At 41.9% G+C, this 23,430-nt stretch overlaps 1 protein-coding gene across 10 annotated transcripts in view; it reads left to right on the forward strand.

The window, feature by feature from the left end:
• PHKA1 (phosphorylase kinase regulatory subunit alpha 1) overlaps window positions 1-20,387 on the forward strand; it is a 319,188-nt gene extending 298,801 nt beyond the window's left edge. For 6 of the 10 annotated variants that reach the window (XM_036304532.1, XM_036304531.1, XM_036304536.1 and 3 more), the window contains 5 exons: window positions 5,377-5,427; window positions 11,839-12,009; window positions 14,552-14,605; window positions 16,228-16,428; window positions 17,819-20,387. In XM_036304532.1, the coding sequence (XP_036160425.1) occupies window positions 5,377-5,427; window positions 11,839-12,009; window positions 14,552-14,605; window positions 16,228-16,428; window positions 17,819-17,992 (651 nt within the window). In that variant the 3' untranslated portion in view covers window positions 17,993-20,387. The remainder of the gene's footprint in view (window positions 1-5,376; window positions 5,428-11,838; window positions 12,010-14,551; window positions 14,606-16,227; window positions 16,429-17,818) is intronic. The other 4 variants (XM_036304535.1, XM_036304538.1, XM_036304537.1 and 1 more) reach the window with 3 other exon arrangements.
• Window positions 20,388-23,430: the final 3,043 nt, after the last annotated feature.

Consider the following 23,430-nt stretch of genomic DNA (forward strand, 5'->3'; position numbering starts at 1 on the left):
AGTGGCCCAGTGCATGAAATCCATGCACAGAGGGAGGAGGTCCCTCAGCCCAGTCTGCACTCTCTCCAATCGGACTTCCCTCTTACAATCTGGGACCACTTGCTCCTAACTGCTCACCTGCCTGCCTGCCTGATCTCCCCTAACTGCCTCTGCCTGCCTGCCTGATTGCCCTTAACTGCCCTCCCCTACCAGCCTGATCTCACCCCCAACTGCTCTCCCCTGCTAGCCTGGTCTCATTCCCAACTGCCTCTGCCTGCCTGATCACCCCTAACTGCCCTTCCCTGCCAGCCTGATCTCGCCCCCAACTGCCTATCTCTGCCGGCCTGGTTGCTCCCAACTGCCCTCTCCTGCCGGCCTGATCTCGCTCCCAACTGCCCTCCCCAGCCAACCTGATCTCGCCCCCAACTGCCCTCCCCTGACAGCCTGATCTTGCTCCCAACTGCTCTCTCCTACTGGCCTGATCACTCCTAACTGCCTCTTCCTGCCTGATCACCCCCAACTGCCCATCTCTGCCAGCCTGGTTGCTCCCAACTGCCCTCCCCTGCTGGCCTGATCGCCCCTAACTGCCTCTGCCTCAGTCCCCACCACCATGACTTTGTCTGGAAGAAAGTCAGATGTCCAGAAGGTGGCCGGACAACCCAGTCTAATTAGCATATTACCCTTTTACTAGTATAGATAGATTATATAGGATAAGATTGCTTAAATGGGAGGGGGGAAGCCTTTTTTAGCAGGAGGAAATGCTCTTGGCAGACAAAAATACATAATCCCTATATCTGGACTGATAGCCAGCCATATGCACTATACTGCCACACCAGTCATTAAAAAATTGAACCTCTTTCTTACACCTTACACCAAACAACTGTTGCCCTTAAAACCTCTCCTCAGCCCCCACCCTAAGTTCTGCCTGCGCAGTTCACCCAGATTTGGTTCTGATTGGTCGGTTTCTATGCCAGTCAGCATCAAAAGCTCCACCTCCTAGGCAGCCATTGGCTCCTCACAGTTCACCCAGTTTTGGTTCTTATTGGTTGGTTTCTATGCCAGTCAGCATCTCCAGGCCTATCTCTGGGCCTGATCAGAGAGGCAGGGCTGATTAGCAGCCTCCACGGAGGCCTGGAGAGAAACAGAGGTGCGGCTGCTGGCTAAGGCGGGAGAGAAAGAGAGAGGCAACAGCTGATCAACAGCTGCCACAGAGGCTGTGGATCAGACACTGCCTCTCTCTCCAGGCCTCTCTCCAGGCCTGATTCGCAGCCCCCTCAGTAGTCAGTGCTGGGTCGCTGCGCCCGCAGCAGCAGTCCCCACAGCAATCCAGCACTGACTGCAGGACTGACTTCCGGTGTTTGGCCAAGCCTTTGTTCAATTTAGTCATTACGGACCCTGAGTTTTTATATATTAGGGTGTGCTCCAATCCTTCCACTTCCAGGGAAAGGGGCAAAGGAGGGTTGATGAAAGTGATAAGGGAGGCAGCAGGGTGAACTTTTTTGGTGGGAGGGGTAGAGTTTCCTCCTGATGAGTGACTTCAAAAGACAGCAGCCGGATGTGAGGGCGATCTGGCTGCGACATCTGTCACCCCATTGATCGCCAGGGTTGATTCGGCTGATCTGGCTGGCTAGGCGGGTGTCCCCCTCCTCCCTCACCGATCCATGTGCGTCCCTCCCGAAGCTGCACGCTCGGTCGAAGAGGACGACTTCCCCCCCGAGGAGAGGACCGGTCTTTGGTCAAGGGTAGCTGTGCTCCCCTGCTAGAACCTCCAAACAAGCTCTCAAAAGACAGCAGCCTACTTCTGCTACCCTCTGTCTCCAGAGAAACAATTTCTGATTGGCATTTGGCACTTCAGAGCAATTGCAGGTACAGGGCTGGGAGCGCCTTTCTGCATGCAGCTCCCTGGAGAGTCTCTTCCGGCCAAGGAAAGCTTTCTTCTAATCTTTTCTCCCAGAGCCAGGGCTGCTGGGTGGTCTGGGGCAGGAGGTTGGCATAGAGGTGGGACAGGGCAGGAAGAAGTATGGGGTAGAAGACTGGGGGTGGGTGAGGTAGAGAGTGAAATCTGTGTGTGTGGGGGGGCTGGTGCAGGAGAGTTGGGGTCAGCATAGGAAGGTTTGGAGTACTGGGGGAGTAAGAGGGACCAGCAGATGCCAGAACAGGGGAAAGGGTCTATGGAATCAGGTGGGGGTCCGTGAGGGTGAGTATAGACTAAGTCCCTTTCCCAGACCCTGCCGTCCCAGGTGGCTAGTGGGAGGGGTCCACACCACGGTGCTGAGCCCCCTACACTTTGTGTCTGAGGCTCCAGAACATGTGGCCAACATACCCAGCCCCTGGCTCCCCTGGCCCCCCGCACCAGAGTGCTGCCATTTGGAACATATTTGAAGACACATGGATTGTAATGCTTTTTAATTCACTCTGTTTCCCACTTGTCGTTTTTTATTGAAAAGGTGGATTCTGCTGGTGTGTGTTCCATTGCGAGGGCAGCAGGAGTGTTCTCCACGGGCAGAGATCCAATGAGAGACAGAGACAAAAGGCCCAGTGAGACATGGGGAATAGTAAACAGGATCAGAGAGTGAGGAACAGGGAGAGAGATGCAGAGTGACACAGACAGACACAGAGAACCCAGGAAGGCTAAGGGAGGGACTCAGCCCTAACGGCAGAGCGAGTGTGCTAATAAATCCTGCTTCAGGAAGGCTGATCCCTCCACCTCCAACTAAGGCCCCTGGGGTTGAGCTTGCTCTTCTCTGCACTCTGTTCTGTTCAGCATAGACATGGCTGAACTGTCCTCAGGGAAAGGGCTGAAAGGATGTGGCGGGCAATGGATTGAGTACGCAGGACCAGGGTCGCCGAGGATTAGGGATCTGAGACCAGACAGAGAGAGGAGGACCTGGAAGTGTTCCCTCCCAGGTTCCCACACACCTTCTGTTTTTGAGTGAAGCCCCAATCCCGAATGCCATGCCATGGCTCTGGAGAGTGGCGGCCCTGGCATGCTATGCCACCTAGGGTGAGTTCCCTAACCTCTCTGAGCCCTGGCTATGCCACCTGCAGGAGAGGAGCTCTGGTGGCTGAGGTTCGAAATGACTCTGGGGAGGGGGGGGCGAGGAGACAGGGGGGCGTGCCCCTAGGGGGCACGATCTAGGACACTTCAGTTTGGCGGTTACATCTGAAATCCCAGGGATTTTTGGCCTTGGCCACTGCTCCGGGCTCACATTTATGTAGGACTTGTGCAGACAGGAGAGCTGGGCACTAGCACTTCCTTCCTTCTCAGCTGAGAACCAGTTCATCCTCCCCTTCACCGCCCTCCCCTACCACCCCTCTTCTCCTGTGCCTGTGTAGACCTTCCCAGCGGCCAGTGTAGACACACTACCGAGGACACACAAAGATATCCCCAAGCCAGCATGTGGTGGCCATGTAGACAGTTGGGCAAACACCACACAGGGTCCTGTGGACCGGCATAGAGCTTCCCGGTCTGGTGAGGGGGCTCATTCAGCGGAGCAGCGGCTCTGTGGGCACGTTCTCCCCTTGCACAGCTCCCAGGCCCTGAGTCAGGGAACTGAAAGCCCGGGATACTTAGAGCTAATTACATGTGTGCAAACAGCCACAATGGAGGCCACAGGCTGGCCACCCCTCCCCCGACTTGCCCCCTGCCATCTTTCCCCAGCAAAGGAGTTTTGCTGGCACAGCTTGGGCTGAGCACCTGGGGGAAGGGCACACAGGCGGAGAGCCCTCCACTTCCAGAGCGCCACCCCTCCCCTCACCCACGATTACACACTCCAGCACATGCTGCAGCCCTGGATGTCCCAGGATGGCTGGTCGCAACTGGGTTAGGAAGTGGACCAGAACTTGGTCCGAGTTCCCCTTGGCCTTGTGCTGAGTGAGCCCTGGTGGCATGGGCCCCAGAATTTAGGTCCTTAGGTTTCTATCATCTTGACCTCCTGAGCATTCCCCTCTCTGCAAAGATTTGGGACAGCTCTCCTTGTATCCTGTCACTGGGAGTGCCTGCCTGCCTGATCGCCCCTAACCGCCTCTGCCTCAACCCCTGCTGCTGCAGCTTCGTCTGAAAGGATGTCCGGAATGATGTCTGGAAAGTTATTCGGCTGTCTGGTCTAATTATCATATTATGTTTTTATTATTATAGATAGAGGCCTGGTGCACGGGTGGGGTTGGGCTGGCCCACTCCGATGGGGCCCAATCAGGGTGGGGATGCCTGCTGGGTGGGGGGGCCTGCTGGGTGGTGGGGCCGGCTGGGGGAGGGGCCGTGGGAAGTTTGCCAGCTGGCCCCACCCCCAATCATGGTGGGGGGCCCACTGGGCAATGGGGGCTTGCTGGGTTGAGAGGCTGCTGGAAGTTTGCTGGCAGGTCCCTCCCCCGATTGGAGTTGCAGGGTGGGGGGGGGGGTAGCCTGCTAGGGGGCAGGACCGGCCAGGGCAAGGGGCAGTGAGCAATTTGCCAGAAGGCCCCACCCCCAATCAGGGTGAGGGGGCACTGGGGGGCGGGGCCGACAGGGGCAAGGGGCCACAGGTGGTTTGCCAGCCAGCCCCTCCTCGGATCCAAGTGGGGGGGCCTGCTGAGGGGCAGGGCTGGCCAGGCGAGGGGCTGTGGTTATTCCGGTTGTTCCACCATTCAGGCGCTGGGCTTTAATTATATAGGATAAGAGTAAGAACACTTATCAGATAGTCTTTCACATTTATATTATGCAATGGAGTAAGAATGGGCCTTGTGATAGAAAAATGTTCACTTTACAGGTTTTCCCCCCAGATAAATTGTGTAATTTGAACATTTTTTCTATCTGAAAAGTGGAAGAGCTACATTTCATACTGAAGAGTTAAACTGACATTGTTGGTAAACAATTCTAGTTTTGGTTGAAAGTGATTGGCTAAACATTTTATAGTTGTTTACAGTCCCACGGTATTACTTACAAGTCCATTATAGATTTAGAACTTGAAGTCTATCTTCCCAGCTAGATTAATATACCCAGCTATAGCCTTTAATTTTTTTTATGCAGTCATTACCTATAGGACTTCAAGAAAGCCAAAATCATTACAACTTTATTTTAGACTATGGGGAACCATAAATTTTCATCATTTTCTTATTTCTAAATATTGATTTCTATCATCACCTGCCTGTCCAGTATTTTGTATTGTTCTAAGCCATTTTCTCTACCACTCGCCAATTCTCTCTTTTCTTGTGGAAAAATATTTTTCAGGAAGTTTTCTTTGTTTTACTCTTTAATATGACTTCTAGAGTAAGGCAATTTCATCAGCTTTTTAAATGATAACATGCTGGCTAGTTACTTGAATAGTTTGCAATTTTACTCTACTAATAACTTAAAAATGCAAATAATGGGTGCTTTGCCTCATGTCTTCTAAAATTGTATTTTCTCAAATTTTTTTATAGTCCAACGGTAGTCACACCCTGGGTATAGATTTGATGTCACCGTCCTTTCTGGTAAGGGCTGTTATCTTGTATTATATACCATTCACGAGTTCTTTGAATATACTGTCATGTAAATTATGACATATATTGATTGATTGAAAAGAAAAACAAAATTAATGAAGAACTAAAATAAATATAAATCAAGTTTATGTATGAAGGTGAAATCTTTCCATTTCTTTCCCAAAAAGGCAAGAAAGGGAGTTCTGAAAACAAATCCAATTTTAAAAGTATTTGTTAAGTAGCTGTTTGTTCATTTATTCTTCAACTTATAATTAATTGCATGTCTACTATGCATCAGGCAATGTATTAGACAGCATCAGTGTTCCCTGGGAACTTGTTAGAAATGTAAAATCTTGTTCTCCACCCTAGACCTAGGATGAGGCCCAGTAGTCTGTGTTTTAATCATCTTTCTAGGTGATTCTGATGCACTTTTCATTTTGAAAACTACTGGGATGGCTATTCTGATTATTGATTCATCTAGTAAATATTAAATGAGTGCCAAATTTCATGCCATGTACTGGAAATATAGTAGTAAAATTTTCTTGGTTTAAATCAGTGATTCATACTGGCCTATAATTTCAGAAGCAAGCAAACAAAAAAAATGGAAAAAACTATTGGAAACAATTTTGATATTTCTATTGACCTTAACCAAATACCCTATAATGAATTAGTACAGTAAGATTTGGCCAACTCTGTCATATGCACATTAATAAAGGAGGACAGATGCCGGGAGCCGGTCCATCCTTGCTGTTTCAAGGGACCTGGCATATATGGCATACTGTTCTTAATATGTTTGCTCACCTTCTTGGCACTATGTGTTTTAACCAAGGTCACCTCTCTGAGAAAGGTTGTTTCCCCAGGTAGGGATTTTCCCCTGAAGTTAGGGAGGGAATAAAACCCCTTAACTAAGTGCCAGGCGGGTAATTAATCACTTTAACTATGAAGAATCATGCTTAAGCTACATAATCTTTACTCCCTGGACTGGAGATAAGAAACGCCCTAACCTTTGGAATACAGATTGATAGGATTGGAATCAACTGGTATAAATACAGATGTAACAAGACAACAGGAGACAGAACTTAGAAGACAGAACCAAGAGACACAGAACCTAGACACAGAACCTATTCAGAACCTAGAGACAGAACCTAGTGAGAGAACATGGCAAAAGATCCTGGACTGAACCTGACTACAGAAATTTGCAAGAGAACCTGACTAGAACCTGGTGACTGAACCTGGCTGGAGAACCTAGCAAGAGAACATGGACACAGAACCTGGCTGGAGATCCTAACCAGAACTTCGCTGGAGATCCTGAACAGAACTTGGCTGGAGATCCTGGCTAGACATCCTGGCTAGGCTGCTGATCAACTGAAAGCTGTCTCCGTGTCATTCCTTCTTCGCTGACTCCGTCCACACCTTTGGGGACCCCTGGACCCGCTGGGGTTGGACCCCAGCAGACAGAGACATAGAGGTGAAGTTACTCTAAAAACTCAAAACTGCTGCTATTCGGTTTTAGGAATAGTCTGAATACCCTTTGTGGGTTGACCCCACTATCAGCATCCTAGGATCCTGATGGTAGAGACAAAGACAATGACAATAAATCAAATGGCAGATCATCTACTTAGTACATTAGTGTGATAGTCACTGGCCAATACAAATGTCTGGAAGCACTTTTCTGTTTTACTTAGCAGTGGTTGGTGATATAAGCATTTAGCCCAAATTAAAATGTGAGTTTTTTTTCTCAGAAAATATTTCTATTATTTTTTCTATTTTATGTTTATTTCTGAATCTAAACTGTTAAAGAACCACTTTCCCCAACATATTTGCTTCTTTACTTATAGTTTTTCGAAGTTCATTATGTTGCAGCATGGGTCAGTACTTCCTCATTTGATGGACAACTGGATTGTTTCTGGTTTTGGCTATTAGGAGTAATGCTACTGTGAACCTTATGTACAAGTTTTTGTGTAGGCATATGTATTCATTTATCTTCCAAATATACCTAGGAGCAGAAATGCTAAGTTATTTGGTAAGTAACTTGGTTAGCATTCTGAGGAATTGGTGGACTGTTTTTGCAAAGTAGCTGTACCATTTTACATTTCCACCAGCAATGTTTGAGGGTTCCAATTTCTTCATATCCTCACCAACCCTTGTTATTTTTTGTCTTTTTTATTCTAGCCATTTTAGGGGGTGTCAAGTAATATCTCATTGTGGTTTTGATTTGCATTTCCCAGATGGTTTATGATATTGATTATCTATTCGTGTGCCTATTGGCTATTTATCTTCTTTGGAGAAATTTCTACTCAGATTATTTTCCAATTTGTTAATTGGGCTATTTGACTTTTTATTGTTGAGTTATAAAGGTTCTTTATATATTCTGGATATAAATCCCTATCAGATATGTGATTGGAAAATATTTTCTTCTCTTCTATGGGTTGTCTTTTCACTTTAATTTCTTTTTCCCCCTCTAGAGAATATCAACCACTGAGTTACTTTCTTGATAGTGTCATTTGAAGAACAGAAGTTTTTAATTTTGATGAAGCCCAATTTAACTACTTTTTCTTTTAGTGTCATATCTAAGAAGGCTTTGCTAAACCCAAGGTCACAAAGATTTATTCCTACTTTTTGTTTTAAGAGTGTTATAGTTTTAGCTCTTAAAATTATGTCTATAATTATGTTAGGGATCTCCAAGACCATCCCCAGATTTTATGATTCACTAAGAGGACTTACAGGACTAGCATATGGTCATAATCACAACTAAGATTTATTACAGCAAAGGTATACAAAGCAAAATCAGCAAAGGGAAAAAGTGAATTGGACAAAATCCAAGGGAAAAAGGCACCAGTTTCCAGAGTACTCTGCCAGTAGAGTCACACAGGATGTGCTTAATTACCCCAGCAAATGAATTGTGACAACATGTGTGAAATATTGCCAACCAGAGAAGCTCATTAAAGACTCAGAACCCAGGATTTTACTGGGGGCTGCTCACATAAACAGCTTCTGTCTGGCACATACCAAAACTCCAGACTCCCAGAGGAAAACCAAGTGTTCAACAGAAAACATAGTGTTTGAACAAACAGTGTAGGTACAGTAAACCACTGTTACTAATTCTGGGAGTGTTGGGAGCCCTCCCCAAATCCAGGTTTCCAAACTCCAGCCAGGGGTCAATCTTATAAGCAGGACTTTCCAAGAATAGCACTTCTGGCTTGCTATGGTAATTCTTTTCTGCACAATAACCCATTTAGACTTAAATTATTTTGTATGATGTGAAGTAGGGGTTCAACTTAATTCTTTTGCATGTAAATACAGTGGGGCCTTGACTTATGAGTGTCCCGACTAACGAGTTTTTTGAGATACCAACTGTCTCTCCCCGATTTTTTGCATTGAGTTGATAGAGTAATTTGAGTTAACGAGCTCCTTAACGAGCTCGGTCTCAGAACGAATTAAACTCGTAAGTCAAGGCCCCACTGTATTGTTTTTCCAGCACCATTTCTTTTTCTTTCTTTCTTTATTGATTAAGGTATTACATGTGTCCTTATTCCCCCATTGTCCCCCCCACCCCCGCTCACGCCCTCACCCCCCTGGTCTCCGTGTCCATTGGTTAGGCTTATATGCATGCATACAAATCCTTTGGTTGATCTCTCACCCTTACCCCCACCCTCCCCTACCTTCCCTCTGAGGTTTGAGCATCTGATCGCTGCTTCTCTGTCTCTGGATCTGTTTTTGTTCATCAGTTTATGTTGTTCATTATATTCCACAAATGAGTGAGATCATGTGATATTTATCTTTCTCTGACTGACATATTTCGCTTAGCATAATGTTCTCCAGGACCATTCATGCTGTTGCAAATGGTAGGAGTTCCTTTTTACAGCAGCGTAGTATTCCATTGTCCAGCACCATTTCCTGAAAAAAGCTATCTTTACCTCCATTTAATTTTCTTGGCACCCTTGTTGAAAAATAATTGACAAAAATATAATGGTTTATTTCTGAATTCCCAATTCTGTTTCATTGATCTACATGCCTAGACCATGCCTTCATGACAATATCTTGATTATTGTAGCTTTGTAGTAGGTTTTTAAATTAGAAGTTATAAATCCTCCAACTTTGGTCTTCTTTTTAAAGATTGTATTAACTATCATGGATCCCTTGAATTTTTTTTGTTTATGTGTTTGTTTTTTTAAACTTTACTTTTATTGTTGATACTATTCCAGATGTGTCCCCCCCCCCCCATAAGCTTATTAGTTTCTGCAAATAATCTAGTTAGGATTTTGATAAAAATTGTATTCAATCTGTAGATAAATTTTGAGAGTATTGCTGTCTTAACAATGGACATGGGATGTTTTTTCCATTTATTAAGGTCTTTAATTTCTTTCAACACGTTTTGTTTTCAGAGTATATGTTCTACACATGTTTTGTTAAATTTATTCCTAAATATTTTCTTCTTTTTGATGCTATTTTAAATAGAATTGTTTTTTTATTTCATTTTCAGATTGATGATTGTTAGTTTAGAAATATGATCGATTTTAATATTTTATTATTTAATTTATTATTTTTAATTAAAAATTTTTAATGTTGACATTAGTGCAGGAGTCCCCCTTCCCCCTCTTTGTAGAGTAATCTTCTATCATGTAACTTTTCTGAACTTATTTATTAGTTCTCATTGTTTTTTAGTGAGTTTTTTATATATAAGATAATTTCTTCTGTAAATAGAGTAGTTTTACTTCTTCCTATCTACTCTGGATGACCTTTATTTCTTGTATTGCTTAATAGCCCTGGCTAGAACCTTCAGTGCAATATTGAATAAAAGTGAACATCTTTGTCATGTTTTGATCTTAGGAGGGAAAACAGTCCATCTCCAACCATTCACTATGTCAGCTGTGGATGCCGTTTATTAGATTGAAGAGGTCCCCCTCTGTTTCTAGTTTGTTGAGTGTTTTTATCATAAAAGGGTGTTAAGATTTTATTAAATGCTTTTTCTTACTCTATTAGGATGATGTGGTTTTTATCCTTTATTCTTATTCTATTACTATAATGTATTACATTAATTGATGTCTGGATGTTAAAACAACCTTGAATTCCTGGAATAAATTCTACTTCATCAATGGTGCATAATTCTGTTTATAAGTTGCTGGATTTGGTTTGCTAGTGTTTTGTTGAGGATTTTTATATGTGTGTTCATAAGGGATATTGATCTGTAGTTTTGTAATGTTTTTGTCTGATTTTGGTAAAAAGGTAATATGGGCCTCATAGAATAAGTTAGGAAGTTCCCTTCTCTTCTCCTTTTGGAGGAGTCTGTGAAAAGCTGGTGGTAGAATTAACCAGTGAAGCCATCTGTGCCTGGGCTTTTCCTGTGTGGGAAGTTTTGTAGTTACTTATTTTATCTCTTTGTTATAGGTCTATTCAGATTTCTGTTTCTCCTTGAGTCCATTGGGTAATTTGTATCTTTCTAGGAACTTGTCCATTTCATCTAACTTATGTAATTTGCTGACAAATGGCTGCTGATGCTATATCCTTATAATCATTTTTATTTTTTTAAGCTTGGAAGTGATGTTCCTTCTCTATCCTGATTTTAATACATTGAATCTCTCTTTTAAAAAATTTTTTGGTCTGTCTAGCAAAAGATTTGTCAGTTTTGTTGATATTTATTTTCCAAGAAACATTTTGGTTTCACTGATTTTCTCTTTCCTATTTTACTTATTTATGCTAGTTTTTTATTTTCTTTCTTCTCCTTGCTTTCTGTTTAGTTTGCTTTTCTTTTTTTCTTGTCTTAAGGTAGAAGGATTGGTTCTTAATTTGAGAGCTTTTTTAAAAAAATACAAGCACTCATAATTTTCTCTTTGAGCACTGTTTAGCTGCATCCAGTAGGTTTTGGTATGTTGTATTTCAATTTTCATTCATCTTAGAGTGTTTCCTAATAGTCCTTGTGATTTATTTCTTAACCTACTAGTTATATAGAGGTGTATCTTCAAATTTCCACATATTTATAAATTTCCTTCCCAAATTTCCTTCTGTTATTGGTTTCTAATTTGATGTCATTGTAGTCAGAGAACATACTTCCTCTGGTTTCAATTCTTTTAAATTGATTGAGGCTGTGTTACAGTTAATGAATGTAGCAAACTAAGCTGTAGACCAGTCGGAGGTTTAACAAATAACCAGGGAAAGAGATAGCTAAAATCCTTTCATATATTAGCATTTGTATAGCTCTTGTTATGTATAACTAAATTGCTTTCCAAAAGTGTTATACCAGTTACATTGCTGTTAGCTACTCATAAGTCTACTAACTTCACTGTAACCTCTTTATCTTGGGTGTTACATTTAATATTGGTTTATAATTCTGCAGAGTATTTATTGTTCACTGTGTTATAATGCTTTATCAGAGGAACAGAGATAACTTTTGATTTATATTCTTTCCTCTTCTTTACTCCCAAGTCACCTGGAACCTCTGTTACTCCAAGTAGTGGCTCCTTTTCTAGTGCATATGATCAACAGACATTTAAAGATAATCGTCAAGGTCAATGGCAACGTCGAAGACGGTTGGATGGAGCACTGAACAGAGTCCCAGTTGGATTTTATCAAAAAGTATGGAAAGTTTTACAGAAGGTGAGCATAACACTTTTCAGGTGTCTCTTTATTTTCCCCCTTGAGTTCCTCATTCTCCTTGGCTGAGATATGACATGACTGTGACATCACAGCAATTATATAGACGTGAAATGCTACACGATGAAACCTAGAACAAAACATAAAAATGAAAGAGTTGATTTATTATTTTGACAGTATTGATAATTTAGTCTCTTTACACTGGTGTTGTTTATAAATTAGATTTAAAAAATCATCACTTTTGCTTTTGTCCACAATTGGACATTATAGGACATTGTAATACATTTGCTGCTAGTCAAATGAATTTGTAACAGTGTGCTGTTAATAACTAAATGTCACTATAGTAAAATAACTGCGGCATCTGAAGAGTTAATATAAAAAACTCTTACCTGTATTTTTTCCTGGATAAAAACTACTAAATAAATGCAAAGTCATAATGATATTAATATTCCAAAGACTTTGTTGGCATGACCAATTTTGTTTTTTCTTTTAAAGGCTTAGTTTGCCAAAGACATTTAAGGGTACATCATATCATTATGTTTATGACAGTTTTAGAGGGCCAGGAAGACCATTGTACTCATTCATAGGCTTCATTCATAATCTCTTAGGTGCCACTTTTTGCTTCATTGCCTTTGGCAAGAACCTGAAGAATACTTCATCCAGGACTTCAGAACCATTAGTTGAATTTTTCCCCTTAGCACATTAATATTCTCCCAGGGACAGAATCATGTGATCTTTTTGAAAGGTGGAAGTTGAGTCCTTAGGCTATCAGCCCTGCAATCTTCCTTTCAAATAGTACCTGAAATTGCTTTCCTTCCATCTAACTTCTTGAGAACAGGGGTGACAGATTTGTACTTTATCTCTTCATTTACACCTGGCTTATAAAAATTCAATTTCACAGACACGTAGTAGGCACTGTTCTACCCCAAATACCATAGAAGATATCTATTCTTGTCACTACGGAATTTAATCCAGTTATCTTAATTAGCAGCTATAATGCAAGGCCAAAATATGTTATGATAAAAGTGTAGAACTATATGAGGCTGTGAGAATACAAGAGAAGAAAATTTGAAATCTGACAGAGGGAGATTGGGTATTTTGTGGTGGAATGAACACCTGGACTTGGAATCCTGATCTAAGAGAAAAAACAAATGCCCCCTGTTTTTTTCATTCCATTCTTTTCAGGCTGTGAATGTAACATAATCACAGTGCACATGTGCCTGAAGGCTAGTAATTCTCTGTACAAAGACTGTTCAATTTGATTTATGGAACATAGAAGTGTCCAGTAGACTCGCTAAATCTGTTGGATTGAAATCTTTATCTGTGGTGTAATATATAATGTTTTGATTGATTTAAAATCTAAAATGGCAAGCCATTAGTTCTTATTGGCTTTTAGTAATTGAGTTGATGGTTAGGAAGAAGATAAAATATCATTCATTCCTATAGTATGTCCTAAGCACCTGCTGTGCACTAGGCAGTGCCCTAGGTGCTGGCAGTGATACAGCAAAGAGCAAAACAGACAAAACTCCCTGACCTTATGGAATTTACGTTCTACTAAAGAGAGACAAACAATAAATAAATAAAAAACATAGCAAATAAGTAATTATATACAATGTTAAAAGATGACAAGTACTACAGCCTGTGGACTGAAGGGTCCTGGGTTCGATTCTGGTCAAGGGCACGTACCTAGGTTGCAGGCTTGATTCCTGGCTCTGGTCAGGGCACATGCAGGAGGCAACCAATCGATGTGTCTCTCTCACATCAATGTTTCTCGCTCTTTGTCTCTTCCCCTCCCTTCTACTCTCTCTAAAAATCAATGGAAAAATATCCTCAGGTGAGGATTACCAAAAAATAAAATCACAAGTACTATAGAAGAAGTAGAGCAGGAGTGTTGATGGGGGATGTTTAACTAGAAAATGAAGTAACTGTATATGTCCAATAAATTTATATCTTGAGTTTTTTTTTCAGCCTAAAAATCTTTCTGAAAGCCTATTTGTGTTGGCTCTGGGATTGAGTATGGTATCCTCCCATGTAGCCTCTGAATCTTTGGGGCCAGTTGGTTGCCAAAGGTATACCTTCCCTACTCCTTCCACTCCCCTAAGTAGAGCATGAACCTTAGGTCTCCTATAGTTCAACCCTGTTTCTTGCCACATAGTAATCACAACCCCTTGGCAAGGACACTTAAGCTGCAGGGCCTCTCACTGGCCTGTGATTACTTAGCACAGGGGTGGGCAAACTTTTTGACTTGAGGGCCACAATGGGTTCTTAAACTGGACCGGAGGGCCGGAACAAAAGCATGGATGGAGTGTTTGTGTGAACTAATATAAATTCAAAGTAAACATCATTACATAAAAGGGTACGGTCTTTTTTTTTTTTTTAGTTTTATTCATTTCAAACTGGCCGGATCTGGCCTGCGGGCCCTAGTTTGCCCACGGCTGACTTAGCATCTCCCCTGTGAAGCACACTTAAAAATATTAGGTATTTCCTTACAGCCTCCCAGTTGTGAGCATATCCTTATTGACAACATATTTTTGCTGTTTCACAGTGTCATGGACTTTCAGTGGAAGGTTTTGTTCTACCTTCTTCAACCACTAGAGAGGTAAGATTCTGTGTCATTCACATTTATGTGATTGATAGCTTGCCTGACTAAAGTATTTCAGTGATCATTTTTCAGAATAACAGATCTGTGCTTTTATAAATCAACTGAACATGAAACTTGAAGAAAGGAGAGAATGTTTTTAACAAATAGATCAAGAATATTAAAATAATTAGGTATTATGTTAGTTATATAAGGCAGCTTCTTTTAATGATTAATTAGGCTGATTTATATGAGTGTTGCCAGAGTTGGAGGGCAGGCAAGATAAAAACCTAAGAATGAATGACTTCTCATGTCCCCATTTTTCTTAATCCCACCATTCCGTGGTAGGATGCTTGTAGATTATTAGACCATAAACCAGTGTCCTTAGCTCTAACTATATGTCACAACAACCTGAGCTCTCATCTCCAATTTAGTGGATTATAGTTTCCATGGATGGAGCTTGAGCATCTGTACTTTGTTTGTTTGTTTTTGAGCATCTGCACTTTTAAAAAATCCTTAGAATGACGCGGATATATAACTGTGGTTGGAAAACATTGCCATGAAACACAGACATACATTATCAGTTGGTTTCACATTTTCCTTTTCACCCAATATGGAAAATTTAAAGAAATAGTTTGTTTTTGAAATCAACAAACAGGTTAGAATTAGCAAGCTAGAGATAGTAAATTAGACAGTAGAAAATTCTCAAAAACACTAGAATTGTTACAGATAATGCCTGGAGAGGCAGGTACAGAAAGTTGATGCTATGCTTCAAGGCTTTACTCTTACCTAGAGGCCTTTCCTGTAATAAAGAACAGTGTCCTCTTTGTCTTTTCTCTGCCTTTAAGCAAGATTGAAATGTTAATAGAATTAATAATAATACATAACTGAATGGTAACTTTAAGAGTCTTCAAAGTACCTTCACACATTCTTTAATTTTATCTTCAACAAAACTATATGAGATAGCTAAGGAAGAGATTGTAGTAGAACTAGTAACTGACAAAGAGAGGACCTGAATCAAGGTTTTTAGATTTCAAATCTGCGTTGCCACCCTAAACTGTATGTTCAATACAATTTTGCCAAAAATTATTCCTCAACCCCCTTCATGCTAAATAAACTTCATATTTCTTCATGCCCATTTTAACCTGACAGTATATTCATGATTGACATACCTCCAGTCATCATATATATATGATTTTCAGTTCTATTTATTTTTTTCATTTATCCGCAGTCATTATATTTACTTTTAAATGACTATAAAAGTGCATGAAGTTGCTATACCATGATATGCCATTATTTACACAACCATTCCCATGTTTAGCTTACTTCTGGTTTTACGCTTGTGACTAATGCTGCTTTAAGCACTCTTGTACATAGGGTTTGTTTGTTTTTTCCCTTTTGAGTTATTTTGTTAGGATAAACTCCCAGAAATAGGATTGGGGTTAGAGGGCATCAATACTTTTACGACTCATTAGGCAATGCCAGACTGCCTTTCAAAAAAGATTGAACCAATTTACTTAATTACTTTAAAGATACTGAAGCAGTGCTCTTGGATATTGTGTTTTTACTGCCTTTCAGAATAGATGACTAATGTCTCCTGATGATTGGTCCTTCAGAAGTGATTTTCTTTTTCTCTATCACAGATGACTCCAGGCGAGATTAAATTCTCTGTTCATGTGGAGTCTGTCCTAAATCGTGTGCCTCAGCCAGAATACCGCCAGCTTCTGGTTGAAGCCATTCTTGTCCTCACCATGATGGCAGATATTGAAATTCATAGTATTGGAAGCATTATTGCTGTGGAAAAAATAGTGCATATTGCCAATGACTTGTTCCTTCAAGAACAGGTAACCGGTTGTTTTCTCAAAAGGGAATGTCTGGAACTAATCTGAAAGCACTGAGAACTCTTCCTGAAGCCAAGGTCATTTTCTTGTGCCCTATACCTCATCGTTCTTTTCTGGGTCCCTTTTGTGATGGCTCTGAACTGATTGCAAAGGAAGTAGGCTGCGAGATGACCTGCCTTTCACCATGTGTTATATGCCTGTTAGATTGTAAAGTTGCCTGGAACTCAGGAGACTTTTATGCTTTTCATTGTATTTCAAACTTTTTATTATACTACTTTTTGTTGTGATAAGAACTTAATGAGAGACTATTGGGTGTCATACCCTTTCTGAAGTATTAAGGAAAAGAGAATATTGTATTTTAGTTTTGGTTTGGTTTTGCTTTTGATGCTTACCTATAGGAAAATATTAAAGTGAACCTTTTAATTCTACATTTTTTCTTAATAAATTTTCTTCCAGGAAATTAACCATATCTTAAAAATGTAAGCTATTTATTGAAAGGTTTCCAAATGTTTCCTAGATCTAGTGTAGGAACACATAAGGTGATGGACTTGCACTGTTGTCCATAGGAAAATCTCTAAGACATTGACAGGTGTTTTATTCTCTTAGGGACTGTGGGTGGATGCAAAAAAGTAAAAGTATCTGGGATTTTCTAGGACAATCCTGATTTTAAATATTCTGGGTTGCAGTCAGTTTGTGAATCAGAAATGCGATGCCTTTTAGACATAGACTCTAGCTTAGAAAGCTTATAGTATACCTGAATTAAGTCAACTTAGAAAGAAATAATGATCAAATGCAAGATAACATAATACACAGCTGAAATCAGTAGTATTAGAATGGTTCAGACTAAAGTCCCTCTAGGGCAGTGGTCGGCAAACTCATTAGTCAACAGAGCCAAATATCAACAGTACAATGATTGAAATTTCTTTTGAGAGCCAAATTTTTTAAAATTAAACTATATAGGTAGGTACATTGGTATTAACTTAATTAGGGTACTCCTAAGGTTTAGGAAGAGCCACACTCACAGGGCCAAAGAGCCGCGTGTGGCTCGCGAGCTGCAGTTTGCCGACCACGGCAGGGTGATTTATAAGTATTAACATTTGAATTTTAATAGGCATAACTCATTTAATTATCAATGTTATTTAACTTTCAAATATTCTAAATAATTAATACTTTAAATATAATACATATGAGTTTTTGATCTAGTGAAAAAATGTATGTATACAATATATTCCCTGCTTTGTGCATCACCCTGATCCCTTCCTGGCTAAACAGCCTAAGATCCAACTAGTTGGTGATGGGGAGGAGGCTCTGAGTTACCCTGATCAGACTTTAATTAGTAGGATTAGTAATTTTTCCTTTCCCCTGTGTTCTCCCACCCTTAAAAACCAAACAGAAAACCCTCGGCGCAGATGATATCATGTTGGCAAAGGATCCTGCATCTGGCATCTGTACTCTTCTGTACGACAGTGCACCCAGTGGCAGGTTTGGCACGATGACCTACCTCTCCAAGGCAGCTGCCACCTACGTGCAGGAGTTCCTGCCCCACAGCATATGTGCCATGCAATGAGGCCTTTGGGCCCTGGCTACTAGGAGCCTTTTGCCAGCTGGTTCCTGCCTCTGCTGATTGTGCATGGAACTGAACTGTGATGGCCTGATCACTCCCACCCTGCCACAAGAAGAGTGAACTTTTCTGACATACTAATTGCTTTAGAAGAAGTGAACTCTTGCTCACCCAAGCTCTTCATTGTGGGCCTTAATTCTTTCATGGGTCACAAAAGTATGCATGTGTTTTTATTCTGTAGACCTGTTACACACTTAGTATTCTAACTGCTATTTAGGGAGCAGATATTAATAACGTATTCTTCAAGTTTGGTTTTCCTATGTGTGGTTTCCTTGTGTGAATGAGTGGTGGGTACTTTGAGACATTATTTCAAGTGAGTAAAGCCTAAATTGTTGCATTTGATGCTGCTATGAATTGCAAATATTTGTTCTAAGTGGCTTTTCTTGGAAAAAGAGGGTAGCAGATTATAGTTTCCTTCTTTACTCTCATGTTGCCTCACACTGAGTGATATTCTCCTTCCTGTGTAGAATTATTGTTTCTGCTTTTGCCTTTTCTGTATCCGCACACATGATTTCTAGTCTCCCTTTGGTGAAATGTCAAAAACTGAAAGTCTAGTATATAAAGTTCAGGATTTGTGCATTAACACTTAAAGCCACTTTTGTGAAGATTGCTAGGACTCAGATATGTATTTGTAGTAGAAAATGCAGAATAACCCAGAGAAATGAAGCCAGGAGCCCAATTCCAGAGAGGATAGGGGGCAGAAGAAAAGATGCCTAGGTGGTATATTATGTCTAGGAAACAAAGAGAGAATCAGAGGTGGCTCCATGCCCTGAAGAGAGCCTTGTGCACCTACTCCTGACCTCTGAAGATAGGGCTGGCACACAACACAGAGAGTAATTGAAGCCTCTTTGGCAACCAGGAATCAGCAGTCCAGTCTCTGGATGCTTTCCTGAGCACTCTTTTCTTGTTTTCACTTGGTCTCTGTCTCACTCACCTACTTACTTTCTACAGCATCCACCCCATCCCCAATTCAAGGCCCTCCCATTTATTCTTAAACTCTTTCACTTACATCTTCACTTCTAATGTTGGTGTATAGCTTGCTATCTGTGGGCATATATCCATTTCTTGCACACAACTGCATTTGTGTGTGTCTAAGCATACATGGAAAATTTTCTGAATATAAGTACTTTTATGTGGTTGTATATCTGTAGCTATATTTGATAGACTAAGCAAGTATATAAATATGAGTGTTGCTTCTGGGGGGGGGGGGCAATGACTGTGGCCTCAGGCTGACATAGAAAGGATAGTGGAAGAAAAGTTAAGTCCTCTTCTCCAGTCCCATGCTTAGGCAGCCTTGTTTGAAGAATGTCTTTCCTAACTCTTGGTTCAGACTGCTATAACAAAAACTACAGACTAGATGGCCTAAACAACAGACATTTATTTCCCATCGTTCTGAAGGCTGAGAGATCCAAGATCAAGGTCCCAGCAGATTCAGTGTTTGATGAGGGCCTGCTTCCTGGTTTGCAGATGGCTGTCTTCTTGCGGTGTCTTCACATGGTGCAGAGACAGAGCTCAGGTCTCTTCCTCTCTTATAAAGGGTATTAATCCTGTCTTGGGGACTCTATGCTCATGGCTTCATCTAATCCTTATTAGCTCTGAAAAAAGTCCCTACCTCCAACTACCATGACACTGGGGATGAAAGTTTCAACCTCTGAATTTGGGAGGGACACATTTAGTCTATAGCACTTTCCTCTGATTTATGTATAAAGGTGCTCCTAATTTCTCTGCTTGCTCTCAGAAAATTTCCTACTTCAATCCCCTCATTCCCTCTGTTTTTTCCGTTTTTTTTCTCCAAGAATGGAGATTGAGAAGGGGGACCCTCTAAATAATTTTTACATAACCAGTGACAATCTTATAAGTACACATGAATAAGTGAGCAGAGTAGGGTGATAGAAAACAAAGAGAGCATGGCCAGGCTTCTCAGTACCTCTCTTAGAGCAAATGGAAACACACAGTAAGTAGCTTTCTGCTTACATGATTTTCTGGATCATGTACAAAGATAATTTACAACCTGTTCTGAAATTTTGTCTTTTCACTAGCTGCAAGTGTGCCCCAACTACCCAGAGTGCATCTGTGGTGCCATAGGTGAAAACCACCGCTCCCTCCCACACTAATTTGCCTGCACTGACACCGATGGCTGCATTTCTCTGGGTTACTAAGTTGTCCAGCACTGTGCTGCCCTTTCACTATGTTTTGCTTTTAAAACAACTTTTTAGAAAACTCGATTTGTATTTTACTCATTTTAAGCATGTGACACTAAAAAAGATGGATTTTTAAAGCACTTCTGTTTTTAAAATAGAATAAAAATAGAATTTCCAATTAAATCATGTGTAAAACTTAACATGTGTTTTTGTGATTGGAGTTTGTTTCATGGCTCTATTTTATGTAATCTAATTACACACTACAGTCCAAGCTCATTAGTTGGGTCAAAGTGTAATAATATTAATACATAAATCACACATTATACATTATATTATGTTATACTAGAGGGCCAGTGCATGAAATTCATACACTGGGGGGGGGGGGAGGGTGGCCCTCAGCCCAGCCTGTGCCCTCTTGCAGTCCGGGAGCCCTTGGGGGATGTCTGACTGATGACTTAGGCCCATTTTCCCACGGGACATCCTTAGCCCTGCCATGGAGGCAGGAGAGGTTCCCACCACCTCTGCTGTACTCACCAGCCATGGCTGAGCGGTGGTCCCCCTGTGAGAGCAAACTGACCACCAGGGGGCAGCTCCTGCATTGAGTGTCTGCCCCTGGTGGTTAGTGCACGTCATAGCAACTGGTCGTTCCACCATTCAGTTGATTTGCATATCAGCCTTTTATTATATAGGACTAGAGGCCCGGTGCACAAAAATTTGTGCACTCGGGGGGGTCCCTCAGCCCGGCCTGTGCCCTCTCGCAGTCTGGGACCCCTCAGGAGATGACCACCTGCTGGCTTAGGGCCGCTCCCTGGGGGGTTGGGCCTAAGATGGTAATCAGACATCCCTCTGGCAGCCCGGCAGCCCTTGGGAGATGTCCACTTGCCAGCGGGGAGCAGGCCTAAACTGCAGTCGGACATCCTTAGCGCTGCTGAGGAGGCGGGAGAGGCTCCCACCACCACCACTGTACTGGCAGCCATCAGCCTGGCTTGTGGCTGAGCAGAGCTCCTCCCATGTGAGAGCGACCTGGCCACCAGAGGGCAGCTCTGCATTGAGCGTCTGCCCCCTCTTGGTCAGTGTGTGTCATAGTGACCAGTCATTCCCAGTCTTTCTGCTGTTAGGGTCAGTTTTCATATTACCCTTTTACTCTGTAGGATAGAGGCCTGGTGCATGGGTGGGGGCCAGCTGGTTTGCCCTGAAGGGTGATCTGGATCAGGGTGGGGATCCTGCTTGGGTGCCTGGCCAGCCTGGATGAGGGGATGATGGCTGTTTGCAGCTGGTCACACCCCCTTCAGGGTGGGGGTCCCCACTGGGGTGCCTGGCCAGTCTGGGTGAGGGGCTGAGGACTGTTTTCAGGCTGGTGGGTGAATGAAGCTCCCAACCTCTCCTTTTTTTCTTTTTCTTTTTTTTATTCTGGGATTTATTTACCTTCTATGGCTGTCACTGGAGCTGAGAGCCGTCTTTAGCTCTGAGGCTCGGCTCCAGCTCTGAGACCTTGGCTGCTGAAAGCAGGTATCTGGTTTGTTTGGGTTCTATAATTGTAACACTGTTGGGGTCCTGCTTGCTCCAGCTCTGAGGGCTGAAAGCAGGTTTCTGGGGATTGTTTAACTTCTATAATTGCAACAATGTTTCTTAGAGTGCAAGCTCAGAGGCCGGCAGCGGCAGGCGGGGAACCTTGGCTTCCTCCTTCACTGAAACAAGCAAGCCTCCTGTTCGCTTCAGCTGCCTGGCTGCCAGCCGCCATCTTGTTTGGCAGTTAATTTGCATATTTTGCTGATTAGCCAATGGGAAGGTAGCGAAGTTACAGTTAATTACCACTTTTATCTATTATTAGATAGGATAATTTATGTAAAGAAATGCAATTTTACAATTAAAATACACACCCACTTAAACTAGGCTCACTAATTTCAATTGGGTTTATTGATGTTTTTAGGGAACCTGTTCTAATGAATAAATAAGACTGATTTTTACTCAGCATTAACAGTTGTGTGTAAATAGTACTTCTGTGCTACTGGAAGGACTAAGGACAATTTGTTCTCTTAAGTATTATAAATATTCAACAGATTCTTGTTTGTACTACTCATTAGCTTTTTGTGTAAAAGAAGAGGGTTCACCCAGTAAAGATGAACAGTCGCTATAGTCCCATCCTGGTTAGTTAGGGCAATAGTTGTTCTTAGCCACAGCTCACAAAACCTCTACCATCCATTTCTGCACTTGCCAAATACCTAGTATCTTTACTAATGCAGTGAAGATACAGTGTTTTCCACATATAGTCTTCACTTTCTAGTAAACTTGGTTAACCTTAGGTCTTGGTTTGCCCAGAACAGTCCCCATCTATGCCTGTTGTCCTGGCATAATTATGAATAGCACTCTCTGTCACTCTCAAAAGTGTCCCAGTTTGGATGATATGGTCACCTGAAGCAGACCACTTAAGAAGTCTGATTTAAGGGTAAGCCTAAAAGCCAAGGACCTATTCTCAAACCACTAGCAATACTCATGCGGTAAAGGTATGGGGATGAGAACAACAATGGGGAGAGACTTTCCCAAAAATTAAGGAATATTTGGCATAATGCCAAACATTGTTATATGGGCATTTGGCAAGGACTGAGGCACTTAGCTTTTAAGCAAATTGTTCCAGATCAAACAACTAGTACGTGGTAGAGCTGGGATTTGAGCCCAAGCAGTGTGATTCTAGAGTTCAGATTTGTTGAGACATTCCCCAAAGAAAAGACATTAGAAAATGGTGTGAAAACAAGGGCCAGTCTGTTAAGTACATTTGACGTATCAATAGGCAGACTGTGAAATGCACAAAAGAAGATGGCCAAAGGAGTAGGTACCTTTATAATATATTTGCTTTCCTGCTTCTGCCAACAAGTAAAGGCAGGAGAAATCAACGAAAGTGGCACAGCCCAACCTGACCTGCTAGTTCAAAAACTACCTTTAGCAATAATGCCCAAGGTAAGTCAGTCAAGCAACTTGCTCAGTGGCACCGCACACAGGAAAACTTTGGAGCCATGATTCAAGCTACTTTTTCTGAATTCAAGTACTCTGGCTGCAAATCCATTGTTTTGGAAAAGGTTTTCTTCCCAACTTAAGGACCGTATGGTTATTAAGCGTGTGGAAAACTGAGGTTAGGGACTTATTGCAAGGTTTGTGTTCTGTCTTAGTCATAAACAAGGCTCCAGCCTCCCTGTGAGATTTGCTGCAGAAATACGCTGCCAATTACAAAGCCTCCTGCAACAGTTT

This window comes from Myotis myotis, unplaced genomic scaffold (genome assembly GCF_014108235.1).
Source record: "Myotis myotis isolate mMyoMyo1 unplaced genomic scaffold, mMyoMyo1.p scaffold_m19_p_4, whole genome shotgun sequence".
In the NCBI taxonomy this organism is placed as follows: Eukaryota; Metazoa; Chordata; class Mammalia; order Chiroptera; family Vespertilionidae; genus Myotis; species Myotis myotis.